Here is a 22,931-nt window from a genome sequence, read left to right as displayed (position 1 = left end):
TCCTCCTCTAAGAGCTCGCATTCCTGGAGAGCACCAAGAACCCCCCGGCTATTATATCGCACTTCTAATGTTACAACCCATCTATGGGTGGGGAACACCAGTCTCTCTCTCTCTCTCTCGCTCTGTATATCTCTTCACTTTGTTTCAGCTGTTTTTGGCTTTTCTATTTTTATTTTCTATCCCTTTACCAAGACGAGGAGGTGTTAGTGGTTTCATTTTTATTACATTTAAAGCGGAAATCCGTGATTTCCTCAATCTGTCCCTCCTTGTGGCAGTGAGAACTACACACAAGGTGTAGTAGCGATTGCCGTTTGCGTGCTGTCGGCTTAGCGGTAGACAGTTCCCACCCTTGTAAAAAATGACGTCCTTGCATCAAAGCTAACACAGGCAATCTTAATGTCTTGCAAACGACATGCAGCTACTGCAACCCCTATTGTGTGTCCAGCTGATGCTAATCACTAGCGGTGTTTACATAAGATGTGTCTTCAGCCAGCCACTTGTGTGGCTGTTTCCAGCGTCTCTGTTTATTGAGGACGAGCCACTGATGAGGGGATTTTCCCATCATGGAAAGTTTGTGAGTCGGTTTACGCCCATCTCCATGGATCATGATGGCGTATGGAGGCCACTGTTTATAAACCCCGGGAGCCCTTCCATCTGGATTGTCCTTTCGGAAATTCATCATGTACCATGCAGCAATCGTTGAATAACGGCAATAACCACGACAGTGTCAACCAACAACAACCAAGAGCCCTATGTATAGTGGTGTCATAATAATGATAATGATAATAATAATAATAATAATAATAATAATAAGGGTGGCGCAGTGGTTAGTGTGATCACCTCACAGCAAGAAGGTCCTGGGTTCGAACCCTGAGGTTGTCCAGCCTTGGGGGTCGTCCCAGGTCATCCTCTGTGTGGAGTTTGCATGTTCTCCCCGTGTCTGTGTGGGTTTCCTCCGGGTGCTCCAGTTTCCTCCCACAGTTCAAAGACATGTAGGTCAGGTGAATCGGCCATACTAAATTGTCCCTAGGTGTGAATGTGTTGGCCCTGTGATGGACTGGCGGCCTGTCCAGGGTGTCTCGCCACCTGCTGCCCAATGACTGCTGGGATAGGCTCCAGCGTCCTGTGACCCCAGTTGGGATAAGCGGCTTGGATAATGGATGGATGGATAATAATAATAATGGTAGTGTGCAGCATGAGTACACACAAGGTTCGGTTATGTTGTTTCAGTTTGTTCAGCAGTTTGATGCTGGTAGGTAGGAATGAGCTGCGAATCCGGTTCGTATGGAGGGATGGTACTGATGGTAACAACACATATACACTAAATAGAGGTTGTTATCTGTTTTTTGTTCGGTTATGTTGTTTCAGCTTGTTCAGCAATTTGATGCTGGTAGGTAGAAATGAGCTGCGATCCGGTCGGTACGGAGGGATGGTACTGATGGTAACAGCACATATACACTAAATAGAGGATGTTATCTATCTTTTGCGAGGATATGACTTTCACTGTCGTTGTGAGCTCCGGTAGGTTGTGATGTTGTGAGTGTGGAGATCAGACTTAAGAAACAAAGCGTCCTGCTAATGAGATCTTTCTCCTAGCTCCCTTCTCATTTTCTCTGGACCATCTGTTATCTATTCTCTGTCTGTCTTACACTCTCATTACCCATCTCTCATGTTTTTTTTCCTCTTCTTTTTCATATTTGTCAATCTCTTGCGATTCATTGCTCCTCATCTTCCCCCCCCTCCCCCTTCTGTCTTTCTCTATCATCTCACCATATCACCAAAAAACAAGAGCAGGAGAGGGATTATTTTTTCTTTCCCTTTTGGTCTGTTGGAGATTACTATAGGCCAGATTCACTGGGAGTGAGGAGGTGGTGACATGTCAGATAGCCACCTCATCTCTCCACTTTTGTCCTCTGTTTTTTGCTCTGTTCATCTGTCTGTCTGAACCTCTACCTCGCTTTTCCTCTCTCTCTCAACCTTTCTCTCTGTCCTCTCTCTCTCGCTCTCTCTCTCTCTCCCCCTCTCCCTCTCCAAACAGAATGGTTCTACATTGGCCTGTCTGTAAACATGGATGTCACTCACCCACCACGGTTCTTCCAGTGAGTCAGAATATGACAAACAGTCAAAACACAACTTTCCACTGACAGTGTTGCCTCAGGAGTGTTTGTGGAGAGGGGAAAATGAGATACCACTTGACCGGGCGACCCCTAATATCAGCTTCCACTACTCTGTCAGGACTCGCAGCCATGAGAGCAAGGGGAAGCGAGAGAAAGAGGGATAGAGAGAGAGAAGAGGCATGAAAAAGGATAAAGCGGGCGTTTGAGAACGCAATGTATGTTTTTATATTGACTCATCGGACGCTATTTTTACCGGCCTGAAGACGTAGGCATCATAATAGTTCTATTTTTTGTTGCATGCTACTCACCGAGATGCCGTCACAAATAATTGCTCAAACCCCAAAGAGGACGTGTTAAGGCATGGGCTAGGATGAAATGTGAATTCTGCTGTCAATTTACCCCCCCCCCCCCCCCCGGTGCATATTTTGTTGCATAAATCCCCAAAAATGAGTCATTCCAGTGGTCTGTTGAGTTTGGGACCTTCAGCAGACAGGCAGGCAGCAGGACACACAGACCTTTACAAACAAGCCAGTATGAGAGGCACTTCTGGAGGAAAAGGGTCACCTGTATATTTGTCTCGCTGGCCGAGACGCTTTGGAGCAAGTTGTTTTAAAAGGACGCTGTCTTTCAGAAGTGGCTTGACCTTGTTGAGGAACTGTACATAAAAGGTTTCCAGGCAGTGGGCGACTTTTTTTGTGTGGTTGTTGTGTGTGTTTGTTTGTGTGTAGTTGGTATGCGAGCGTGTGTGTGTGTGTGTTCTGATGGGTATGTTTGTATGTCTGTGAGTATGGATGTGTGACTGTTTAATCCCTTAAAGCTATGCGATTGTGGGTTGTCCGTGTGTGGGCTGTGTGCATTTGTGTGTGTGTGTGTGTGTGTGTGTGTGTGGGAGGTTGTTTGTGTTCCAGTGATTGTATCCAGTATACACACTCTCCTCAGCAAGAGGCCACTGTATTCTGCCCCGGGGGCCTTTCATTGCAGGAGCAGTCAAAAAACTTCCCATCCAAATACCCTGGAGATGTTGATCTTCCTACCCACACACACCTAAACCCCTGCTATCATCACTCTCACTGCTGGCTGTAAATATACAAGGACCCTCGTGGATTATACAGTTTGGCTTCAGCCGCTGTTTATAATCTAACTATTGTTTAAACGGAAAGAGGAGAGAGGGTGTGAGGGGAAAGAGTGGAGCGAGGAAAGTTGTGCCACATGCGGGACGATGACTCATGCTAACGAGTGCACATGTCTGTTTGGGGATACGTCCGTGTTCATTATTGATTAAAGAGCTGAGGACAGCCCGGCGGCAGTAATGGAAACACATTTAGCTTATGCTTGCAGCATTTCACCATTTTCCAGCACAGGGCAAATAGCACTCGGCTGCCTGCTTCGGCAGAGAGGCTGAGCATTAGCATGCGGCAGGCTGTGCTGCTAATGCCTTGGCTTAGGGTGTACCGCTCGCTGTTCACCGTTTTCTGATCTTCACAGAGCTATTTGATCAAGTGTATTTTAACCGCATTGCTCACCATCTCCCTCTGCCCAAATCGTCCAAGCCTCTCGTATACGTAAAGAATGAAGAATGAGCGGCCATAGCCTTACCTCGAAGTGGGCCCTCCATTACTAGAAGGTGATGGGTTCAAATCCAGTGAGCAACCATATGTGCTGTTTTAAGTGGCATTAAAAAAGACACCGAGGCCCTACCTAAGTGTAGGAAATCGGCAAGCTATTATAGATAAAAGCATGATTTTTTTTTTGTGGCGCCCCCCCCCCTTTTTTTTTTCCTCCCCAATTGTATTTTGCCAATTACCCTATCTTCCGAGCTGCCCCGGTCACTGCTCCACCCTCTCTGCCGGTCCGGAGAGCCACTTCTTTTCACCTGACAGTGAGGAGTTTCACCAGGGGAATGATCACGCTATTCCCCCCAGTCCCCCCTCCCCCCTGAACAGGTGCCCCAACCGACCAGAGGAGGCGCTAGTGCAGCGACCAGGACACATACCCACAATCCGGCTTCCCACCCGCAGACACGGCCAGTTGTGTCTGTAGGGATGCCCGACCAAGCTGGAGGTAACGCAGGGATTCAAACCAGCGATCCCCATGTTGGTAGGCAACAGAATAGACTGCTACGCTACCTGATGCCCCATACGTGCTGTTTTAAGTGTCATTAAGCAAGACACTAAGGCCCTACCTAAGTGTAGGAAATCGGCAAGCTATTATAGATAAAAGCATGAAAGTTGTTAGTTTTTTGATATATTATTTGCTGGCAGTAGCTCAGAGCTATAGCATGTCGTCTGGTAACTGGAGGGTTACTGGTTTGATTCTCTGCTCCTCCTTGTAAAAATATCGAGGTGTCCCTGAGCAAGGCACCTCTAACCCTGAGTGCTCCAGATGAGCTGGTGTTACCTTCCATGGTTGACACCGTCATCAGTGTATGAGTTTGTGTGTGCATGGGTGAATGTGAGGCATTAATTGTAAAGCACTTTGGATAAAAGCGCTATATAAATTTACCATGATTTAAGGAAAAAAAATGCTTCATTTATCTCCCTTACTCAAACCAATATACAGTGTGGACCTGATGGAGGGATATATAATGTTTCAATATATCTGATATATTTTTTGTCCAGCACAACAGAACGGTTATATTGCATCTGTGTGACCCATCAGTAGATTAGAAAATCATCCTTTGTTTGTGGGACCTTCGTTGTCGAGAAGCAGTGCAGGCCTAGTTATTGTACAATGCTGACTGCAGATTTTCACTGGATCCCTCTGTGACTTCCTAGCCATGCCACCATGATAATCACTTTCAGTACCTGAAGATGCCTATCATTGAGTTTTAATGACACTATTAAGGGAGATAGTATCGTTTCCACATGCGGACAGCACAGCTGCCGGATTGGGCAACACAAATGTCATAGGAATATTCAGCCAAATGATGCCGAGGCAACATGTCTGCTTCCTCTGACTTTATGAAAACATTATGAAAAAATTATAGCAACCATCCTGGGGTTGGGAAAAATAACGCAAAATTATAATTTTTACAGGCACAAGGTTTCAGTCACGCAGCCTTTTTCTTTATCCGACATTTTCCCAATGGACTCTGTTGAACAGTGTTTGTGTGGCATCGCTATTTTTTTCAACCGCATTATTTGCACCCACCAGGTCGACTATGCAGGAATGTTGTTTTGAGAGGGCACGACTGTTTTATTTGTTTCAGTTCAATGGCTTTGACCCCTGTGTCCTTTGTGGGCCCCCCCCCCGTAGGTGATGAGCAGCCGATTCCTCCCTTACGAGACCATAGTGACCGACGCTGTTCTCAGCCTGGATGAGGACACAGTGCTCTCCACCACAGAGGTATGTTACAAGGGAAGGACGACATCGAAAAGAACAGACCGGATGAACACACATTGCTCTCCCCCATGAGAGTATCCAGCAGTCTTGAATAGAATATGGTGAAAGTCATTGTCCTCAGAGTGAATTCGGAGCCCAGTCTGCTCTCCTCTACCACTTTGCCACTATTCCTTCCCTTTTTTCCATTGGTGCTGATGGGACTGATGATGTCACCACTGGCATGGCTCCAAGCTTCTTTCGCTGTTTTTGTTGCACTGCATCAATACATATTAGAGTCCTCTCTCTCTCTCTCTCTCTCTCTCTCTCTCTCTCTCTCTCTCTCTCTCTCTCTCTCTCTCTCTCTCTCTCTCTCTCTCTCTCTCTCTCTCTCTGTTGTCAATAGACTGGGGACCTTTAGACAACACTGGAGTGACAAGCGGTCTCAATGAAATGACAATGATTTTGTCTCTATCTTTTGTTCACTATTACATTTTTTAGCATGGGGCTCCACTGTGGGATCTCTGTGAGCTTTCTCTCTCTTTCAATATTCTTACATATAACTATACATACAATGTATGTATGTGTATATGTATTGGGAGAGAGAGAAAGAGGTTATAAATTTCATTACAAAATGCTATTTCTTCATTTTAGAAAGATCGAAAATACTTTCTAACTTGAATTCCAACAGCCAATATTTTAGAAATTAAGATTTCCAGATAGCTAATATCTTGAACAAATATTAGGCTGTGAAATGTGCTTTGATTTCGGGAATGGCTTTATCAGATTATATGTCAGATTTCCAAAACGGAGATCTGATTTTGGGAAGAAAGCCAAACATATACAACAAATACTATTCAACTTTCTTTGGTTTGTCAATGACAAACAAATGACAAAGTAATGACTTAATATTGTTATTTATTATTATTTATTTACATGTGTATTTGAGTTGTATAAGTTGAAAATGACTGAAGTAAACTAAACTAACTAAACTATGCATAATTAAAATTTTGTATTTACAAGTGCACTGTATGTATTGTATGTATTTGTTGAAGTATGTCCACACCAACATCTCTAACCCATTTGTTCAACTATCCTTCACTTTGTCCGCTCTTTTTTCCAGGTTGACTTTGCCTTCACTGTGTGGCAGAGTTTTCCAGAGCGTATCGTGGGTTATCCAGCCCGCAGCCACTTCTGGGACAGCAACAAGGAGCGCTGGGGCTACACGTCCAAATGGACCAACGATTACTCCATGGTGCTGACCGGGGCCGCTATCTACCACAGGTATTGTACAGTGTGGACTGCCAATCTCTTCCCTTCTTGTTCTTTAGTTTTGCGTTATGTTTTGCTCTGCTCTATGTAAAACTGTGTAAAAATCAAAGTGCAATGACTGTGTGGCACAGTGGCCCAGTGGTTAGCACTGTTGCCTCACAGCAAGAAGGTCCTGGGTTCAAACCCCAGGCTGTCCCAGGTCCTTTATGTGTGCAGTTTGCATGTTCTCCCTGTGTCTACGTGGGTTTCCTCCGGGTGCTCTGGTTTCCTCCCTCCATCAAAAAGACATGTATGGTAGGGTTAATACTCATGCCTGTGCCCCTGAGCAAGGCAATGGAAAGAAGAACTGGAGTTGGTCCCCGGGTGCTGCAGATGTCCACTGTTCCTGTACAATAGTATGGGTTAAATGCAGAGAGCAAATTCATTGTAAGAATACAGTGACAAAATAAAGGAGCTTTCTTCTTTTTTCTTTTGCTTGAACTCCCTGAAACTTGACCTCCCAAACTGATGTACTCGCAATCCATAAATGGCTGCCGTATCATATAGTAAGTAGCATGTGTGGGATGCTGCTTATGATGAGGCAAGGTCGAACCCCACGCTGCAAACTTTTTTGATGTTTGAAGCAGCTAAAATTTGCCTTTATAAGACTGTTCTGGTCTTAGCTATCTTTACTGTGCTCCAAATGTCTTTTATGTGCTTCGCTTTGTTCTTGTCTTATTCTCGTCTTTTGGGATCGGCACTCGCTTCTCATCTGTCCCGTTCTGCTCTAAAGTGATCACTCGTCTTACCTTTGATAAAACGCTTTGATGCAGGTCTGTACATCATCAAAGTAAACTGACATCCAGTGTGGTGCTGCTTTAGGACACTAGGGATCTGACGTTGGGAATATTTCATCCCAAAATGTCAATTTGTCTGCTTCATGGTGTTCTGTAGCTCTATGTTTAGTTACACTACAGCCCTGTCTGCTCTCATACAGCGTCAGTCAGCTGTGATGGGACCAGTACATCAGGCCACAGTCAGCTGATCGCTCAGCCCAGGCACTCTTTCACTTTCCACAAGTCAGCCATTCAATCCATCCACGAGAATAGTTATCAGTCAGTTGTTCAGTAAAATGGGACTGAAGCCATAGTTCACTTCAAGGGTTCCAACTCTCAACTTAAAGGTGTCTAAAAGTGTTGCATTTGAAAAAAAGCTGTCCATAAAGCTCTGAATACAAGCAACATTTATCCATCAAAAAATGGTGTTCTTCATGCGATGTTATGCTTCTTCAATGTTGGCATTTGCTATTGTTACCTAGTACTCTAGTTATCATTACCTAGAAGGACGTACAGTATGTGACATGTCTTTCATGGTAACCAAACCTGTCCCTTTCCGGCTTTGAAAAAATCTCAGCAACCCCATCCATTGTTCCAATTCAGTTCAGTTAAAAAAATGTGTTTATTCATCCACAAGAGGCAGTTAAGAGCCCTGCAGAAGGAATGCAACACAACAACCAGGATATCATATACAATATAAACACTATGGCACAAACTGCACAGCACAGCCACACACCTAAACGCTGGTATAATATAAGACGCTGCACACCACAAGAAGCCATGTGGAGACACTACTAGACACAACACCATACATTACAATATTATGATCCTCCATGTGATGCAAGGTGCAAGGGTGGCACAGTGGTTAGCACGGTCACCTCCCTCACAGCAAGAAGGGCCTGGGTTCGAGCCCCAGGGTAGTTCAACCTTGGGGGTCGTCCCGGGTCGTCTTCTGTGTGGAGTTTGCATGTTTTCCCCGTGTCTGCGTGGGTTTCCTCCGGGTGCTCCGGTTTACTCCCACAGTCCAAAGACATGCAGGTCAGGTGAATCGGCCGTACTAAACTGTTCCAAGATGTGAATGTGTCGGCCCTGTGATGGACTGGTGACCTGTCCAGGGTGTCTCCCCGCCTGCTGCCCAATGACTGCTGGGATAGGCTCCAGCATCCCGGGACCCAGTGTAGGATAAGCGGTTTGGATAATGGATGGATGGATATGATGCAAGATATATAGTGCACAGTGCGATACAACCCAAGGGAGGCAACTTTGACAAATGCAGCTGTGCTAAAAAGTGCAGAACTTCTCAATGTGCAGAAATGTGTTATTATGATGGTGCTATGCAGTCTGGCTGCATTCACATATGTATACGTATGTGATATATGGTAAGGTGAAAGGAAACAGGAGAGGGGGAGTTGAATAAGATGTGTATATATGTGATTTCACAAATGTCAATGTCTCAAAGCCTCAGCCTCAAAACATCCAAAAATTAACTCACTCACCTTTTTTCTTCCCCTCCCTCGTTCCCCTCCACCCCTTTCGCTCACTTTCCCTCTGTTCCTCCCTCATCCCTCCCCTTAATTTTCTCCATCTCCTCCCTGTTTTCCTTTTATGCTCTAGGTATTACCACCACCTGTACACTCTTTTCCTGCCCAGTAGTCTGAAGAGCATGGTGGACCAACTGGCCAACTGTGAAGACATCCTGATGAACTTCCTGGTCTCCGCCGTCACCAAGCTTCCGCCCATCAAGGTCACCCAGAAGAAACAGTACAAGGAGACCATGATGGGGCAGGTAGGGTTTGAGAAACATTTAAACTTTGAGACAACAGAGACGATGTGTTATGCCAAAATTGTTAGCAACTGTGTTTGTTTTTTTTTGTTTGTTTTTCTCAAAGCGCATTTGAAAGAGCTTTTATTCTGTGGATTGACTGCCGCTCACCCACCCACCCAAACTTTAATGAGGTGCCGGTGGATCAATTGAGTCCACAGATAAAAGACCATTGCGTTTGAAACCATGCAATTTCCATATTTATTGCTGAGCATTTGGTCCAGACAATCCTCATCGGAGCATACAACAGTGTTTCAAAACAGTTATTATAAAATGAAATACCTGGCTGTTGAGAAATTTGACACCTGGCCCTTACATAATGGCTCGAATATAATAGACCCATTATGAGATATAATTTATTTGCTACTCTTAGACTGTGTTTACAAAGTTGCCACAGTTTGTAATTGACATTGATTTTTTCTACCTTTTGTGGATCCCCATTTATCTTGGAAGACAGTATTTCAGCGCTCCATCTCCTGTGATGGTCATGGCTTTTGAGATGGATTAACTTTCTTTTTTTTTGACTCAGATACAGACAGCTCTGAAAATTCTTCAGTACAACTTACCTGTAAACTTGAAATCTCACATGCAATTGAGAGAACGTGTATATAAAGTAGTACCAGCACTACCCTGCAGAGGTTCGCCAGCAGAGTCTTATTATCATAGTTTCAAAGTGGGCAGAAATAGGTTGTGAACAAGTCAATGATTCTTAGAGATGATATTAGGTGGCACGGTGGCCCAGTGGTTAGCAGTGTCACTTCACAGCAAGAAGGTCCTGGGTTCGAATCCCGGGCTTGTCCAACCTTGGGGGTCATTACAGGTCATCCTCTGTGTGGAGTTTGCATATTCTTCCCGTGTCTGCGATGGGTTTTCTCCGGGTGCGCCGGTTTCCCCCATCATCAAAAAGACATCCATGTTAGGGTTAATACTCCTGTCTGTGCCCCTGACCAAGGCAATGACAAGACAAACTGGAGTTGGTCCCCGGGCGCTGCACGGCAGTGCCCACTAGTCCTAGCTACACAGCTAGCATGGGTTAAATGCAGAGCAGAATTTCCCCATGGGGATTAATAAAGTATATCAAAATCAAAATAATTATTAGTAGTAGTATTAGTAGTATATTAATGGTTGTAGCAGTGGTAATAGTGGTAGTAGTAGTTTATTAAAGGTTACTGGTAAATATCAGCTGGGGTTACTGAGTTGTAGTGACTAAAACAAAGTAAGCCACTCAACCCCCTCCCGCAAATCCCAGATTTCTGCATTCAAAAACGCTAGTATACTGGATAGGCTGAGTTGTTTTCTTTGTTGTTTTTATGTCCTGTCCCCCAAAAGACTTGGCTAGTACTCACAGTCCTCAGCAGACTGCAACAACCTCAGGGAATCATATCTACTGAGAGCTTGTGAAAACAGCCAGTGTCAGCAAATGTGCTTGGTATCCAATACCTCTCTATTAAATTTGTTTGTCTTGCTTGTTTTGATTTTTGCTGTTATTCACAAGGCTCACAGATGGAGTTCATGGTTCAAGTAGAATTACACATCGCCTTTAATATTTTTCATGCGTCAAGCATCTGGGCTCCACCAACTCTTGTTAAATCCAATGATTTATAAAGATTATTATTATTATTGTCAATCTTAATGATGCAATAGACATGTAATTACAATATCTGTAGCTGCAGTCTTAAGCTGGGATCAGCCAAATGATCTATAGAGATGAAATGACAATTATTAATGACTATATCTCATCACATCGTCTGTAGACAACCAATAAACTATGGTGATGACGTGACCCTAAGGCTGTTTTCCTCTCTTCCCACCTCCCCTCTTCTTCCTCCTCCTCTTCCTCTCCACCAGTCGTCCAGGGCTTCTCGCTGGGCTGACCCGGACCACTTTGCCCAGCGGCAGACCTGCATGAACAAGTTCGCCAGCTGGTTTGGCGGCATGCCCCTGGTCCACTCGCAGATGAGGCTGGACCCCGTCCTGTTCAAGGACCAGGTCTCCATCCTCCGCAAGAAATACAGGGACATCGAGAGGCTCTGACAGGACTGGCGCCCCCTAGGGGGAGACCCTGCGCAGGGGGAGATGCGAGAGAGAGACTCTGTGGAGAGTCAGAGGAGCAGTAGGACCACAGCTGGACAAATGGGGGGCGCCACAGCTCCGTCTTCCACACAGCAAATTACCAATGACCACAGCGCCGCTGCTGCCAGGACTTGATGGGAGCACGAGAGATAGCAGGAAAACAAGCAGATGGCATCTGGTTGCGAAAAATACAAACATACAAACACAGAAACAAAGAGACGTACAGTGCACAAACTGATGGACATGCCAAATGCCAAACAGCGCCTGTGTGTCCATGGTGTGCTGAACACAGTACATGCTGCTGTCGACAAGAATTCTTGGATAGAATATTTTTTTGTATGAATACTGCGAAACAAACACGGACGACGTTGACTTTCCTGCTCTCTTGGCACATTTGCAGGACGGTTGAGGAGGGAAGGTAACAATGATCCTAACCTGGCACCGCTACCCACCGTAGAGCCCAATCCTGCTGTCCTGGAAGCCTTGACTGCCGCCACACCCCTTACCCCAAACCCAAACCACATCACACAACACTGCACCACAATACACCACAATACATCACACTACAATACACCACACCACAAAATCAACTTAACTGATCCCACGGTCCGAGTCTGCATCAGGACTTGTTACTGAATTCACGACTCACTACCAAGTACTCACTCCCAATGTAAACCCTAAGAAACCCTTGACTTTTTGTTGATTTCAATGTCTGCACGAATTAACCTTCTCTCATCACACGATGAAACTGCCTTTGTCCTCCGTGAGAAGTTTTGGAGTTCAAACTTCCCCCTTTCCCTTCATGTTATTATTTATAAAGTAGAAACTGCGTTTTCTGCCCTAAGATTGTCAAAGCTTGGGAAGAAGGTTTACACGTCAAAGCCAACCAACATTTTCTGATACTGTCAGCCATCAGCACATATCCTTGAGCCAGTTTCAAAACCGGTCTGTCTGTCAGTGGCTCATTCCTCGATGTGCTGATAGTGGCTCTCATAATGGTCCGTCTGGTTCCCTGTTATCACCAAGATAAGTTAGAAAAACATTTCTTATTTTACATCCCATTTTCCTCCCATACTCTGCACAGCGATTGCATTTTTCTCATCTTTTTTTCCTACTTTTCTCATCTTTTATTTTCCCCCTTTTAAACTTTGTACTTCTCTATGTGTGTGAGCATGTGTCTGTGTGAAGAGCCTGGAAATGTTGGCTCATCCAACCATAAGCTCAGACAGAGCACATTTCCCTTTGCCGGAATGGATGAAATGAACATTTCTGGATGAAATGGAGCAGAACGTTGCATTCTAACCCAAACTCGTTTTGCCCATCTATTCCCCTGTATGCCCTCAAAGTATTACCCTGCCAGTGGAAAAAAATGGTAATTTTAGGCTATAATAAGTCTCTCGTGACTATTGTCAGTTCCCAGGAGTGCTTGCAAAAAATGGAGAGATTTTAACGCCGAATACATCAGTGCCATATTCTAGAAAAGTGACATTTGGGGCTGCCTTTAAAATTGCACATTGCACATTATGTTGCCGGCAACCGTTTGAGAGGACTAGATGAAGTGTACTATCCTAAAGAAGTGTCTTGTTGAAATACTGAAGTCATCACTACACTGGGGCTCTCATGCTCCTGTAATTATTTTTTTTTCCTTGTGACCCATCACTAGGCCTAGGTGCCATTAAATTGACAAAAGGTTTTCTCCTCCATTTGTCAGGGGTCATGCATTTGGGGTTCAATTAAGAAAACATTTCTCATCTGAAGTGCTGTTTTATTCTTGGGGGACAAATAGTTGATGAAACCCTTGAACATTACAGACCCATTGTGTTGTGCAGGCAGTGACCCACAGCAATCAGCCATGACCTGCTGGCTAATGCTACCCCGCGTCCTTATAGACACACACGTGCACACGCACATGCACACACACACACGCACCATCTCCCTCTCCACCTAGCTCTGTTCAATCTTCTGACAGTGTCTATCCCTGTCTATTACGCATGACCTTTCCACCATCCTCTCATAGTGCCGTTGTTCACTGTGACAGAACACAAAAACAGCAAGCGTGGCCTCGCACAACTCATCTCATATTACTTTCATGATATTAGAAAAACAGGCAAAAATGGAAAAATATCCGTCTGTGTCTTTCACTTGATCTATATGAAGAGAAACACTCTGAGAAAATGCCCCTTTCTCCACCTATTGCTGTACTGTAACACACAGTCATAATGTGTTGTTGAAGCAGGGACCCAGTCCGCTCTAACCAACACTTGGATGAGAATAACATGCTTTTAGTGGCCTTTCTGTCAAAAGGGGCCTGAGCATACGTTTCTCAACAAAAGCAGGGCAGTCCATAGGCTTTCCGATATCTTTTTTCCCCTTTTTCTTGCCATTTGTACCCGGCCAGTTACCCCACTCTTCTGAGCCATCCTGGTTGCTGCTCCACCCGTTTCTGCCGATCCGGGGAGGGCTGCAGACTACCGCATGCCTCCTCCGATACATGTGGAGTCGCCAGCTGCTTCTTTTCACCTGACAGTGAGGAGTTTTGCTTGGGGGACATAGCACATGGGAGGATCACACTATTCCCCCCCCAAACAGGCAAACAGGCAAACAGGCACCCTGACTGACCAGAGGAGGTGCTAGTGCAGCGACCAGGACACATACCCACATCCGGCTTCGGGTAGGAAGCTGAAAGTAACACAGGGATTTGAACCAGCAATCCCTGTCTTGGTAGGCAACAGAATAGACCGCTACGCTACCTAGACGCCCAGGCTTTTTGATATCTTGTCATCACCATCGTCAATTTGTTACTGAACTCATTGACGGCTCAGTTTGGTTCCCCCCCCCCCCCCCATGTTCTATCAGTGGTTTTACATAGGGTAGGGGTATAGGCCTTGGTGACCGCTACCCATTATTGTCTCAGATGTGTTAAGGTTCATATCCACATGCTTACTACTACAGCATAGTTGCTTTAGGTTTAAGTATCATGCATATCATTTAAAACCTGGCAGGCCTATAATGTTCTTTTCTTTTCCTCTCTCTTCATGTTTGCGTATCGTGTTGTATTTACTATCTGAAGATGTGCTAGTTCATGGGGCTACGGGTTTGGAGAATGTGTTTGTTTTCCAGGGAAGATTTTTTGCTGTGTTTGATTAGAGCTGCACCGAGCCTTGTTTCTCCAGACAGAAAGAGTTCATCTAAGTGATTGTGGGGAAGAAAGAGAAAAACAACAAATACACACCATGCCACATCTGGTCCCCATTTAATGTTCTGAGGAACATCTTGTTTGAATTCATATCAAGCCCTTTTTGTATCTCTGATTGTTTCAATTGCTGTTGAGCATCTCAAGAGAGCCTCCTCTTCAGCTTTACCATAATTTCACACCAGACATCCGACATTTTAAACACCAGACATTTCAAAACCTGCAGCTCTCGGCGCTGCACATAAGCATGTATTCATTTCAACAAAGTCAAACCGTAGTTTGCATTGATGTGGCAGCGATATAGGAGAGATACTGCATTGCAGAGGAAACTCACGATGATATTTATAGTTTTTTTATGCAAACCATACATATCTACCCACACTTTTAGCCAACACACTGCTCACATTAGGGTTATTTTTTTGCACTGTATTGGATTTTCATGAGAGCATCCGTCATTCCTTCTCATTCTCCTCAAACATTTTCAGAGTCATAGCAAAAGTGTAACTCTTGATACGCATCAAATGACGGACCAATAGTTCAGAACTGGATTCAGGCTAAACATCTTGGCTCTCTGCAGGAGTCAAATTGCAAAGACCCAATAAAAGACTATATGTGTCTGCCAACTGAAACATGGAAAATAATAAGCAGCTGGGTCCAGTGAACCAGATGGAAATGTTTTTGTTTCTGATGGAATATCTTCCCCCATGCATATATTATTAAGTCTGAGAATGTGACACATTTTTGTTTAAATTGCACCTTGGTTTGCCAGTTGGGTTTCAGGTCTAATTAGTTTAACGTTGAGAACTACTCTGTTTTGTAAGTGGTACACTGTACTGTGCAGTATCAAGCTGGGAACTGACTCGGAAAGTGATGGAAACTATGACCTGGTCTGTCAAGGAGAAACCATGTGTTGTCCGCCTGTCATGTGTGACATTCAACTTGGAAAAATTATGCAATTATAATTATAAGCGTAATTCTATGCTACGAGAAAGGTTTAACTGCGATGTGCCAGACGATTTGTGTCTGTAGTGGTGGCAGTGTGTGTGTTAGGATACTGGTCTGTCCTTGATTTGTGCCTTTTGATCAACATTTGAGTTCTTGACACGCTAGCACCGTCTGTCTTGACACTTGCAACCACGTAAACAGAGGCAGCCATAGCACAATGTGCGGGGTCCGACCGGCCCCCGCTTACGTACACTGGACCAACTACCGCTCCTACGCCGCTCCGGACACCCAGTTTCTATTGCCAAGATGGACACCTGCTAAGATGACAATGCATGACCGCTTCCTGTTCAGGATTATTTATCAGTGATTGGCCGCATCGCATAACCGAGGCTTCTCCGTTGACCAGTAAAGGACTTTTTTTGATTTGCTAATTCAAGCCCAGCTGTCCTGATGCCTTCTCCTCCCTCCTCCCTTGTAATTAACAGAAGACTTTTATAGGTCACAAATGAAATAGAGAAATGCCAATTTTGTAAGAATGATTTATAAAAAAAACAAAACAAAGAATAAACTCATATTTGATGATAGTTCTGTGTCGGTCTTTCCTTTGTGCACAGCATGAGTTGTGCGACGGTGTGTCAGGAAAACCTTTTGGAATATGTTTGTATGTTTGTGGAGTTTAAGAGCATACATGTGCATCAGCTTTGCTTTCCCCCCCCATTCTTTCAATTCCCCAGCCCTATCTCTCTTAATCTATATAATCTCTTCTTTTCTTTTCTTTTTTTTGAAGTTTTCCCCCTTTTTCTCCCCAGTTGTATCCGGCCAATTATCCCACTCTTTCGAGCCGTCCCACCTCCTCTGCCAAACCAGGGAGGGCTGCAGACCACCACATGCTTCCTCCAATACCTGTGGAGTCACCAGCCGCTTCTTTTCACCTGACAGTGAGGAGTTTCGCCAGGGGGACGTAGCACGTGGGAGGATCACGCTATTCCCCCCAGGTCCCCCTCCCCCTCCGAACAGGCGCCTTGACCGACCAGAGGAGGCACTGTGCAGCGACCAGGACACATACCCACATCCGGCTTCCCACCCGCAGACACAGCCAATTGTGTCTGTAGGGACGCCCAACCAAGCCAGAGGTGAGACAGGGATTTGAACCGGCGATCCCGGTGTTGGTAGGCAATGGAATAGACCGCCATGCCACCCGGATGCCCCTGTAATCTCTTCTTTAATGTGACAGAGTAGGACAAAGGGAAAACCCACCACAGAAGATGGGAACACGCTGACTGATGGATTAGCGGTTAGTGTATGGCGTCTATATGTGTAACTGTGTTTGAGTGCGTGCACATACATGAGCGTGCACGTATCCTCACCTTGAGCAAACAGGGTTGAAACATGCACGTGGAAGTGTACACATTGTATAAAAGACCAGAGCATTTTTATGTGCTTCGTTGTATTTTATTTAATTTCACTTTATTTTCCAACGTACTGAGTCAGGTTCTCGTTCAAATGAAGTCACCGCTCTGACCTCTCACTCAGCCAAATGACAACACACTCCATTTGTATGGTAATAATAGTCCCCCGATGCTGCTGCCCTTTGGAGACATAATAACCACCCCTGTATTAGACCAGCCAGAGACGGTTTATTAGTCATTGCTCGGGGCTGGCATTGATTTTTTTCACCCCCCCCCCCATCTTCTAAAAGCGTCTTCACTCCTCCATGATGCATCTGTCCTTCTGCCTCTCCCTGAGGACAGTAGCCTCATAACACGTCTTAGCTGCGACCCTGGCAATGCTCTGAATTATTAAACACATCCATATCAGACACTTGATATTCTGATGCGTGTCCCGGGCCTGACGGTGGTGCCCTGTGTGTGTGGTTTTGCAAGTGTACATGTGCATGTACTTAAAAGATTTTAGATCACGACTGTGTTTGTTTGGAGTATAGATCCTTTATGAATTTGCTCTCTCTCTTTGTCCCTCTCTCTCTCTCTCTCTGTCATCTTTCTGTCTCTCTGCTTTGCCATCTAGTAAAGAGGCTTGGTTTATAACCCGCAAAAAACCCACAGAGGAGAAAGACGACGGCGAGACTCCTCCGCAGGATTTGTCTGTCGTCATATGATATCTACAAAATATATATTACATAAATATCTCGGAGCAGCAGTGACCCCAAAAAATCACAGCATGATTTATAGTTCGACAGAATCACCAGCGTTAACAAGGCATTGGGGATGGCGCTTCAGAAATCTGGTGGGAGTGGTACATCTGTGACTCGACATCAAATCACCAAGACTAAAAAGCAGGAAAAAATACAATAAAGACTCATGATTTCACCATTGTGCAGTATGTCTCGGTTTGATAGAGGCATTTAAAAAAGACATCTCGTCCCGACATTGTCGGCTTCAGGGATTTCCAAAAATTCGGTAATGAATATCTTATAATAAGATAAAAACTATTAAACAGAATATATCATGTTTCTACACGCATACACTATAATTTAGGACCTACACACAACATGATATAACAACTCCCCAGATTAAATCAACACGCTCAAGTCTTCTTAAATGTATTACATCATCTACTTCGAAATATATTTTCTGTTGTTGCCCATAATTTAATCATAAGCAAACCTCCCCAACCACCCCAAACATCTTTTTCACCTTTCACCTTCTGTTCTTCCGCTTTCCCCTCTATCGTACCACTCTGTCTACAGAGATGGAGGTGAAGATGGAGGGCTTTGCCAAAGCCGCCGTTTCTTCAGAAAGGGCGGCCTCGACAAGTCTATGGCACCCTGTCACCTGTCCAGTCAATGACCATGTCTGTCTCTTGCTCCTGGTTTGTGTGTGTGTGTGTGTGTGTGTGTGTGTGTGTGAACGACAGAATGCCATTCAGCTCCTGACAGCTAGCATGGAGTTGATTTCCCAGATGAGGTTGCGGAGCTGGTCCATGATCTGCTTCAGCTGCTGGTTCTTCTGCTTCAGCTTCTGCAACAACAACAACAACAACGTTTTATTCATTTCAATGTGTGAACAAATAAGCAGTATTAATGCCATGGTGATCATGAATCCTTCATATTTCTACTGCTGTGGGAACAAACCAAAAGAGAAGTAACCCAACCACGACCATGTGCAGCACAGATCGTGTACAGACCATTCATATTTTCACAGGTGTACAAAAACAGGTGATTAATCAGCCCAAAAAGGCGTGCCCAAATAATCACATCTTCAGCACAATGCAATTCATATCCATAAAAAGATACCAGCATTGCATGGAATACAGGTGCCAGTGGAAACGCCTTATCTCATAACATCTGGCATCAATTTAAGCATAAACGGCTTCCATAAATTCAGTTACAAGTACCAACCCTTGTAAAAAATTATTTACACAGAGATTAAATTTACTATGTACTGTTCTTTTTTTTTCCCCCAACAGGAAATCATCATTTGACCTCATCATATTCGTCAGCCTAAAAAAATGTTATGTTTTGCTGCCGGCATTATAATTCGGGCAGGGATGTCATCTCGTATACCCTACAAGATAAACACATACGCATATCGACTATCATATACATAGAACAGAGTCATCTGACTTTTCTGAAAAGGAACTTCATAAGTAGTAGCCAGTTTGAAGCAGGTAAACAAAAAATGCTAATAAATTGTAATTACACAAATATGATATGATTATACTGAAATGAATAAACTGATATACTAATACAGAACACTACTAATATACTGTTATACAATAGCAATATAATTTTAACGAATATTATATACTGTTATGCTATTAAATTATACTAACACTATATAAAAGTGAATATATACTGTTATATTAAAGCAGCATCCTTTCAGAATCAGACCGAGACTGTAAAACCAAACACATCTTTAAGATGTCTTCATTTCCTGCACTACAGCGGCCAGGTTTTATCAATCTCAGCGGCTATTAACCACTAAATCAACACATATGGCCCACCTAAGGAATAAGTACATATCAGTTGGGCAAATAATCTGATTTGACTGTCGATCACCCAGAGGTTTGTCTGCCGATTAACCCTTAATACGTGTTATCCAGAGCTTCCAGTCGACAGCTGCCACAGACTCGAGTACCTCATCACCCGAGCTTTACGCGTATACAAGTAATGGCTCCCAGAACGGTGCTGAAAATCCAGAATAAAAAAAAAAGTGCAGCTCCCAAATGCATGCCATGTGTGAACATTAAGTTGGGCCGAGCAGCTACGTTTGGAGATTCAGGCAAGTTCACTGATAGCAATACATCACAGCTACCTGCTCTGCTGCACCTCTGCTGATAGAGAGAGAGAGAGAGAGAGAGAGAGAGCTAGACAGGCAGAGAGAGAGAGAGATGCATAGAGATAAAGAGCGAGAGGCAGAGAGAGAGGCAGAGACACAGAGATAGAGAGGCAGAGAGATAAAGAAGAAGCCCAGATGTCAGGAAAATAGATACCAGTTGACTCTAGGTAGCATCACCTTAGAGCATATGATGCAGTATATACTTACCTTGGTCTAATTATTACAGCATCGGGGAGTTTCAGTAGGGCAGTGAATAACCTAAAACAAAAAGCTGGCAGAGCTCTATATGCAATTAAAAATAAATTCTTTAACAATGATATACCAATCTCCATCTGGTGCAAACTGTTTGATAGTGTAATTCTGCCCATTGCGCTATATGGAAGTGAGGTATGGGGTCTACTCAGTCTTTCCAGCTACACTAGATGGGATAAGCATCCAGCAGAAACCCTACATGCTGAATTCTGTAGAATGATTCTGAAAATAAAAAGGAAAACACCAAACAACGCATGTAGGGCAGAATTGGGCCGGTTTCCATTATTGATAAATGTGCAAAAAAGATCTCTAAATTTCTGGATGCACTTAAATACAAGCCCAACAAATACATTGCACTTTAAAGCTGTGAACCCCAAGAACTGAACCCCGAAAAGAGTCCCCTGAAGCAGCTGGCTCTCAGACTCACTAACCCTTTAACAAATATTAAGACCAACCAACCTCAGGCCAGCACTGCATCCCAAACCAACATGAGGATAAATCAGGCTATAAAACAAACATGAGGATAAATCAGGCTATAAAACAAAGCAAGAACAATTATTTGAAACATTGGGAATGCTGAAATCAAAACTCAAAACAAACTAGAAGTCTATTGGGCCCTAAAAACAAACTTTGATTTGGAAGAATACCTCTTAACTGTTAAGAGACAGGAAGCAGCGACAGATCCTCACCAAATACAGGCTCAGTGACCACAGTCTAGCCATTGAAAAGGGGAGACACAAAAAGATGTGGTTGCCAAAAGAGCATCGAACATGTGGTCAGTGCATGACAGATGAGGTGGACACAGAGGGGCACTTCGTCCTTAAATGTGATACATTTGAAAAACAGCGCCGGGCTTTTGTCCAGGAGCTGGAATATGTGATTCCAGAAGAACGGGAAATGGACGATGCAGGTAAGCTGCCACAACCTGAGAGCCAGTGGGTGACGGCACCTATTGCTGCTGTTGCTGTTCGATATAATAATCAGTGTTGTTGTTGCTGTTATTATTATAATCATCGTTGTGTTGTGTTGTTGTTGTTTTACATGCTTTGGCAATACGTACACAAATGTATGTCATGCCAATAAAGCACATATTGAATTGAATTGATAAAGAGCGAGAGAGAGGCAGAGATAGAGAGAGACAGAGAGAGGCAGAGGCAGAGGCAGAGAGAAAGAGGGAGAGAGGCAGAGAAAGAGACAGAAAGAGAGAGAGAGAGACACAGAGGCAGAGAGAGACAGAGACACAGAGGCAGAGACAGAGAGAGACAGACACGCACAGAGAGGCAGAGAGAAAGACAGAGAGGCAGACAGACACAGAGAGACAGACACACGCACAGAGAGACAGAGAGGCAGAGAGAGAGACAGACACGCACAGAGAGGCAGAGAGAGAGAGAGAGACAGACACACACGCACAGAGAGGCAGAGAGGCAGAGAGAGAGACAGACACGCACAGAGAGACAAAGAGGCAGAGAGAGAGACAGACACGCACAGAGAGGCAGAGAGAGAGAGAGACAGACACACACGCACAGAGAGGCAGAGAGGCAGAGAGAGAGACAGACACGCACAGAGAGGCAGAGAGAGAAAGAGACAGACACACACGCACAGAGAGGCAGAGAGAGAGACAGACACGCACAGAGAGGCAGAGAGAGAGAGACAGACACACATGCAGAGAGAGAGACAGACAGACACAGAGAGACAGAGAGGAAGAGAGAGAGACAGAGAGGCAGAGAGAGTTCACTCAGGAGCTACTGTATCTGCAGTGCAGTGAAATCTATTAAGATTAAATCCATCTCGCTCTCTCGGTAACACTTCTTTACCCGTGACTAATTACCATCCATTTTGCCGCACAGATAACACCTTGAGCAATCGATTTGACACAGCTCTCTTAATATCAACTGTTTAGCTGATTGTCCTTGAAGCTATTTTCTCTCCCTCTTCCCCTCTCTCTCATTTCTCATTCTCCATCCCTTCTCACTCTTTTTCCCCTCTTTCTATCTGTCTCTTGGACTTTCCCTTTGATATGTGTGTGAATATGGGTGTGTGTGTGTGTGTGTGTGTGTGTGTGAGTGTGTGTGTGTGTGTGTCCTTGTACTTCTATCTTTGTGAAGACCAATTTCAGTTTTTATCCATCAGAGTGGGGACATTTTTGCAAAGTGAGGACATTTTGACCAGTCATCACTTCTTTAAGGGTCTGTTTTAGGGTTAGGACTTGGGTTGAGGGTTAAAGTTAGAATTAGGATTAGGTCAAGGTTACGGTAAGGATTAAGGTTAGGATTAGGATTAGGTTAACGTTAGGGTGAGGGTTAAAGTTAGAATTAGGATTAGGTTAAGGTTAGGGTAAGGGTTAAGGCTAGAATTAGGATTAGGTTAAGGTTAGGGTGAGGGTTAAAATTAGAATTAGGATTAGGTTAAGGTTACAGTAAGGATTAAGGTTAGAATTAGGATTAGGTTAACGTTAGGGTGAGGGTTAAGATTTGAATTAGGATTAGGTTAACGTTAGGGTGAGGGTTAAGATTAGAATTAGGATTAGGTTAAGGTTAGGGTAAAGATTAGGTTAAGGTTAGGGTAAGGGTTAAGGTTAGCCATGTAGTTATGATGGTTAAGGTTAAGGGCTGGGGATGAATGTAGTCAATGAGTGGTCCTCACAAAAAGAGAAGTACAAATGTGTGTGTGTGTGTGTGTGTGTGTGTGTGTGTGTGTGTGTGTGTGTGTGTGTGTGTGTGTGTGTGTGTGTTTCATGCGGGACATGCCTCATTACTCTGACGAGCAAGTCTTGAAATAACTCGGTCATTCATTCTGTATTAATGAGATGATACCCCATGCCTTTTT

The 22,931-nt window shown here is 44.2% G+C and overlaps 2 protein-coding genes across 3 annotated transcripts in view; one reads left to right on the top strand and one right to left on the bottom strand.

The window, feature by feature from the left end:
* ext1b (exostosin glycosyltransferase 1b) overlaps positions 1-16,113 on the top strand; it is a 152,859-nt gene extending 136,746 nt beyond the window's left edge. The window contains exons 8-11 of the mRNA XM_056297922.1: positions 5,373-5,462; positions 6,559-6,719; positions 9,137-9,308; positions 11,193-16,113. Of these exons, the coding sequence (XP_056153897.1) occupies positions 5,373-5,462; positions 6,559-6,719; positions 9,137-9,308; positions 11,193-11,378 (609 nt within the window). The 3' untranslated portion in view covers positions 11,379-16,113. The remainder of the gene's footprint in view (positions 1-5,372; positions 5,463-6,558; positions 6,720-9,136; positions 9,309-11,192) is intronic.
* Positions 16,114-16,985: 872 nt separating this feature from the next.
* Positions 16,986-22,931, bottom strand: part of med30 (mediator complex subunit 30) — a 42,141-nt gene continuing 36,195 nt past the window's right edge. For both annotated transcript variants that reach the window (XM_056298541.1, XM_056298542.1), the window contains exon 5: positions 16,986-18,533. In XM_056298541.1, coding sequence (XP_056154516.1) covers positions 18,438-18,533 — 96 coding nt within the window. In that variant the 3' untranslated portion in view covers positions 16,986-18,437. The remainder of the gene's footprint in view (positions 18,534-22,931) is intronic.

Source organism: Lampris incognitus, chromosome 18 (assembly GCF_029633865.1).
Source record: "Lampris incognitus isolate fLamInc1 chromosome 18, fLamInc1.hap2, whole genome shotgun sequence".
NCBI lineage: Eukaryota > Metazoa > Chordata > Actinopteri > Lampriformes > Lampridae > Lampris > Lampris incognitus.
Note: the sequence above shows the minus strand (reverse complement) of the source record. Positions and strands in the feature narration are given on the sequence as shown.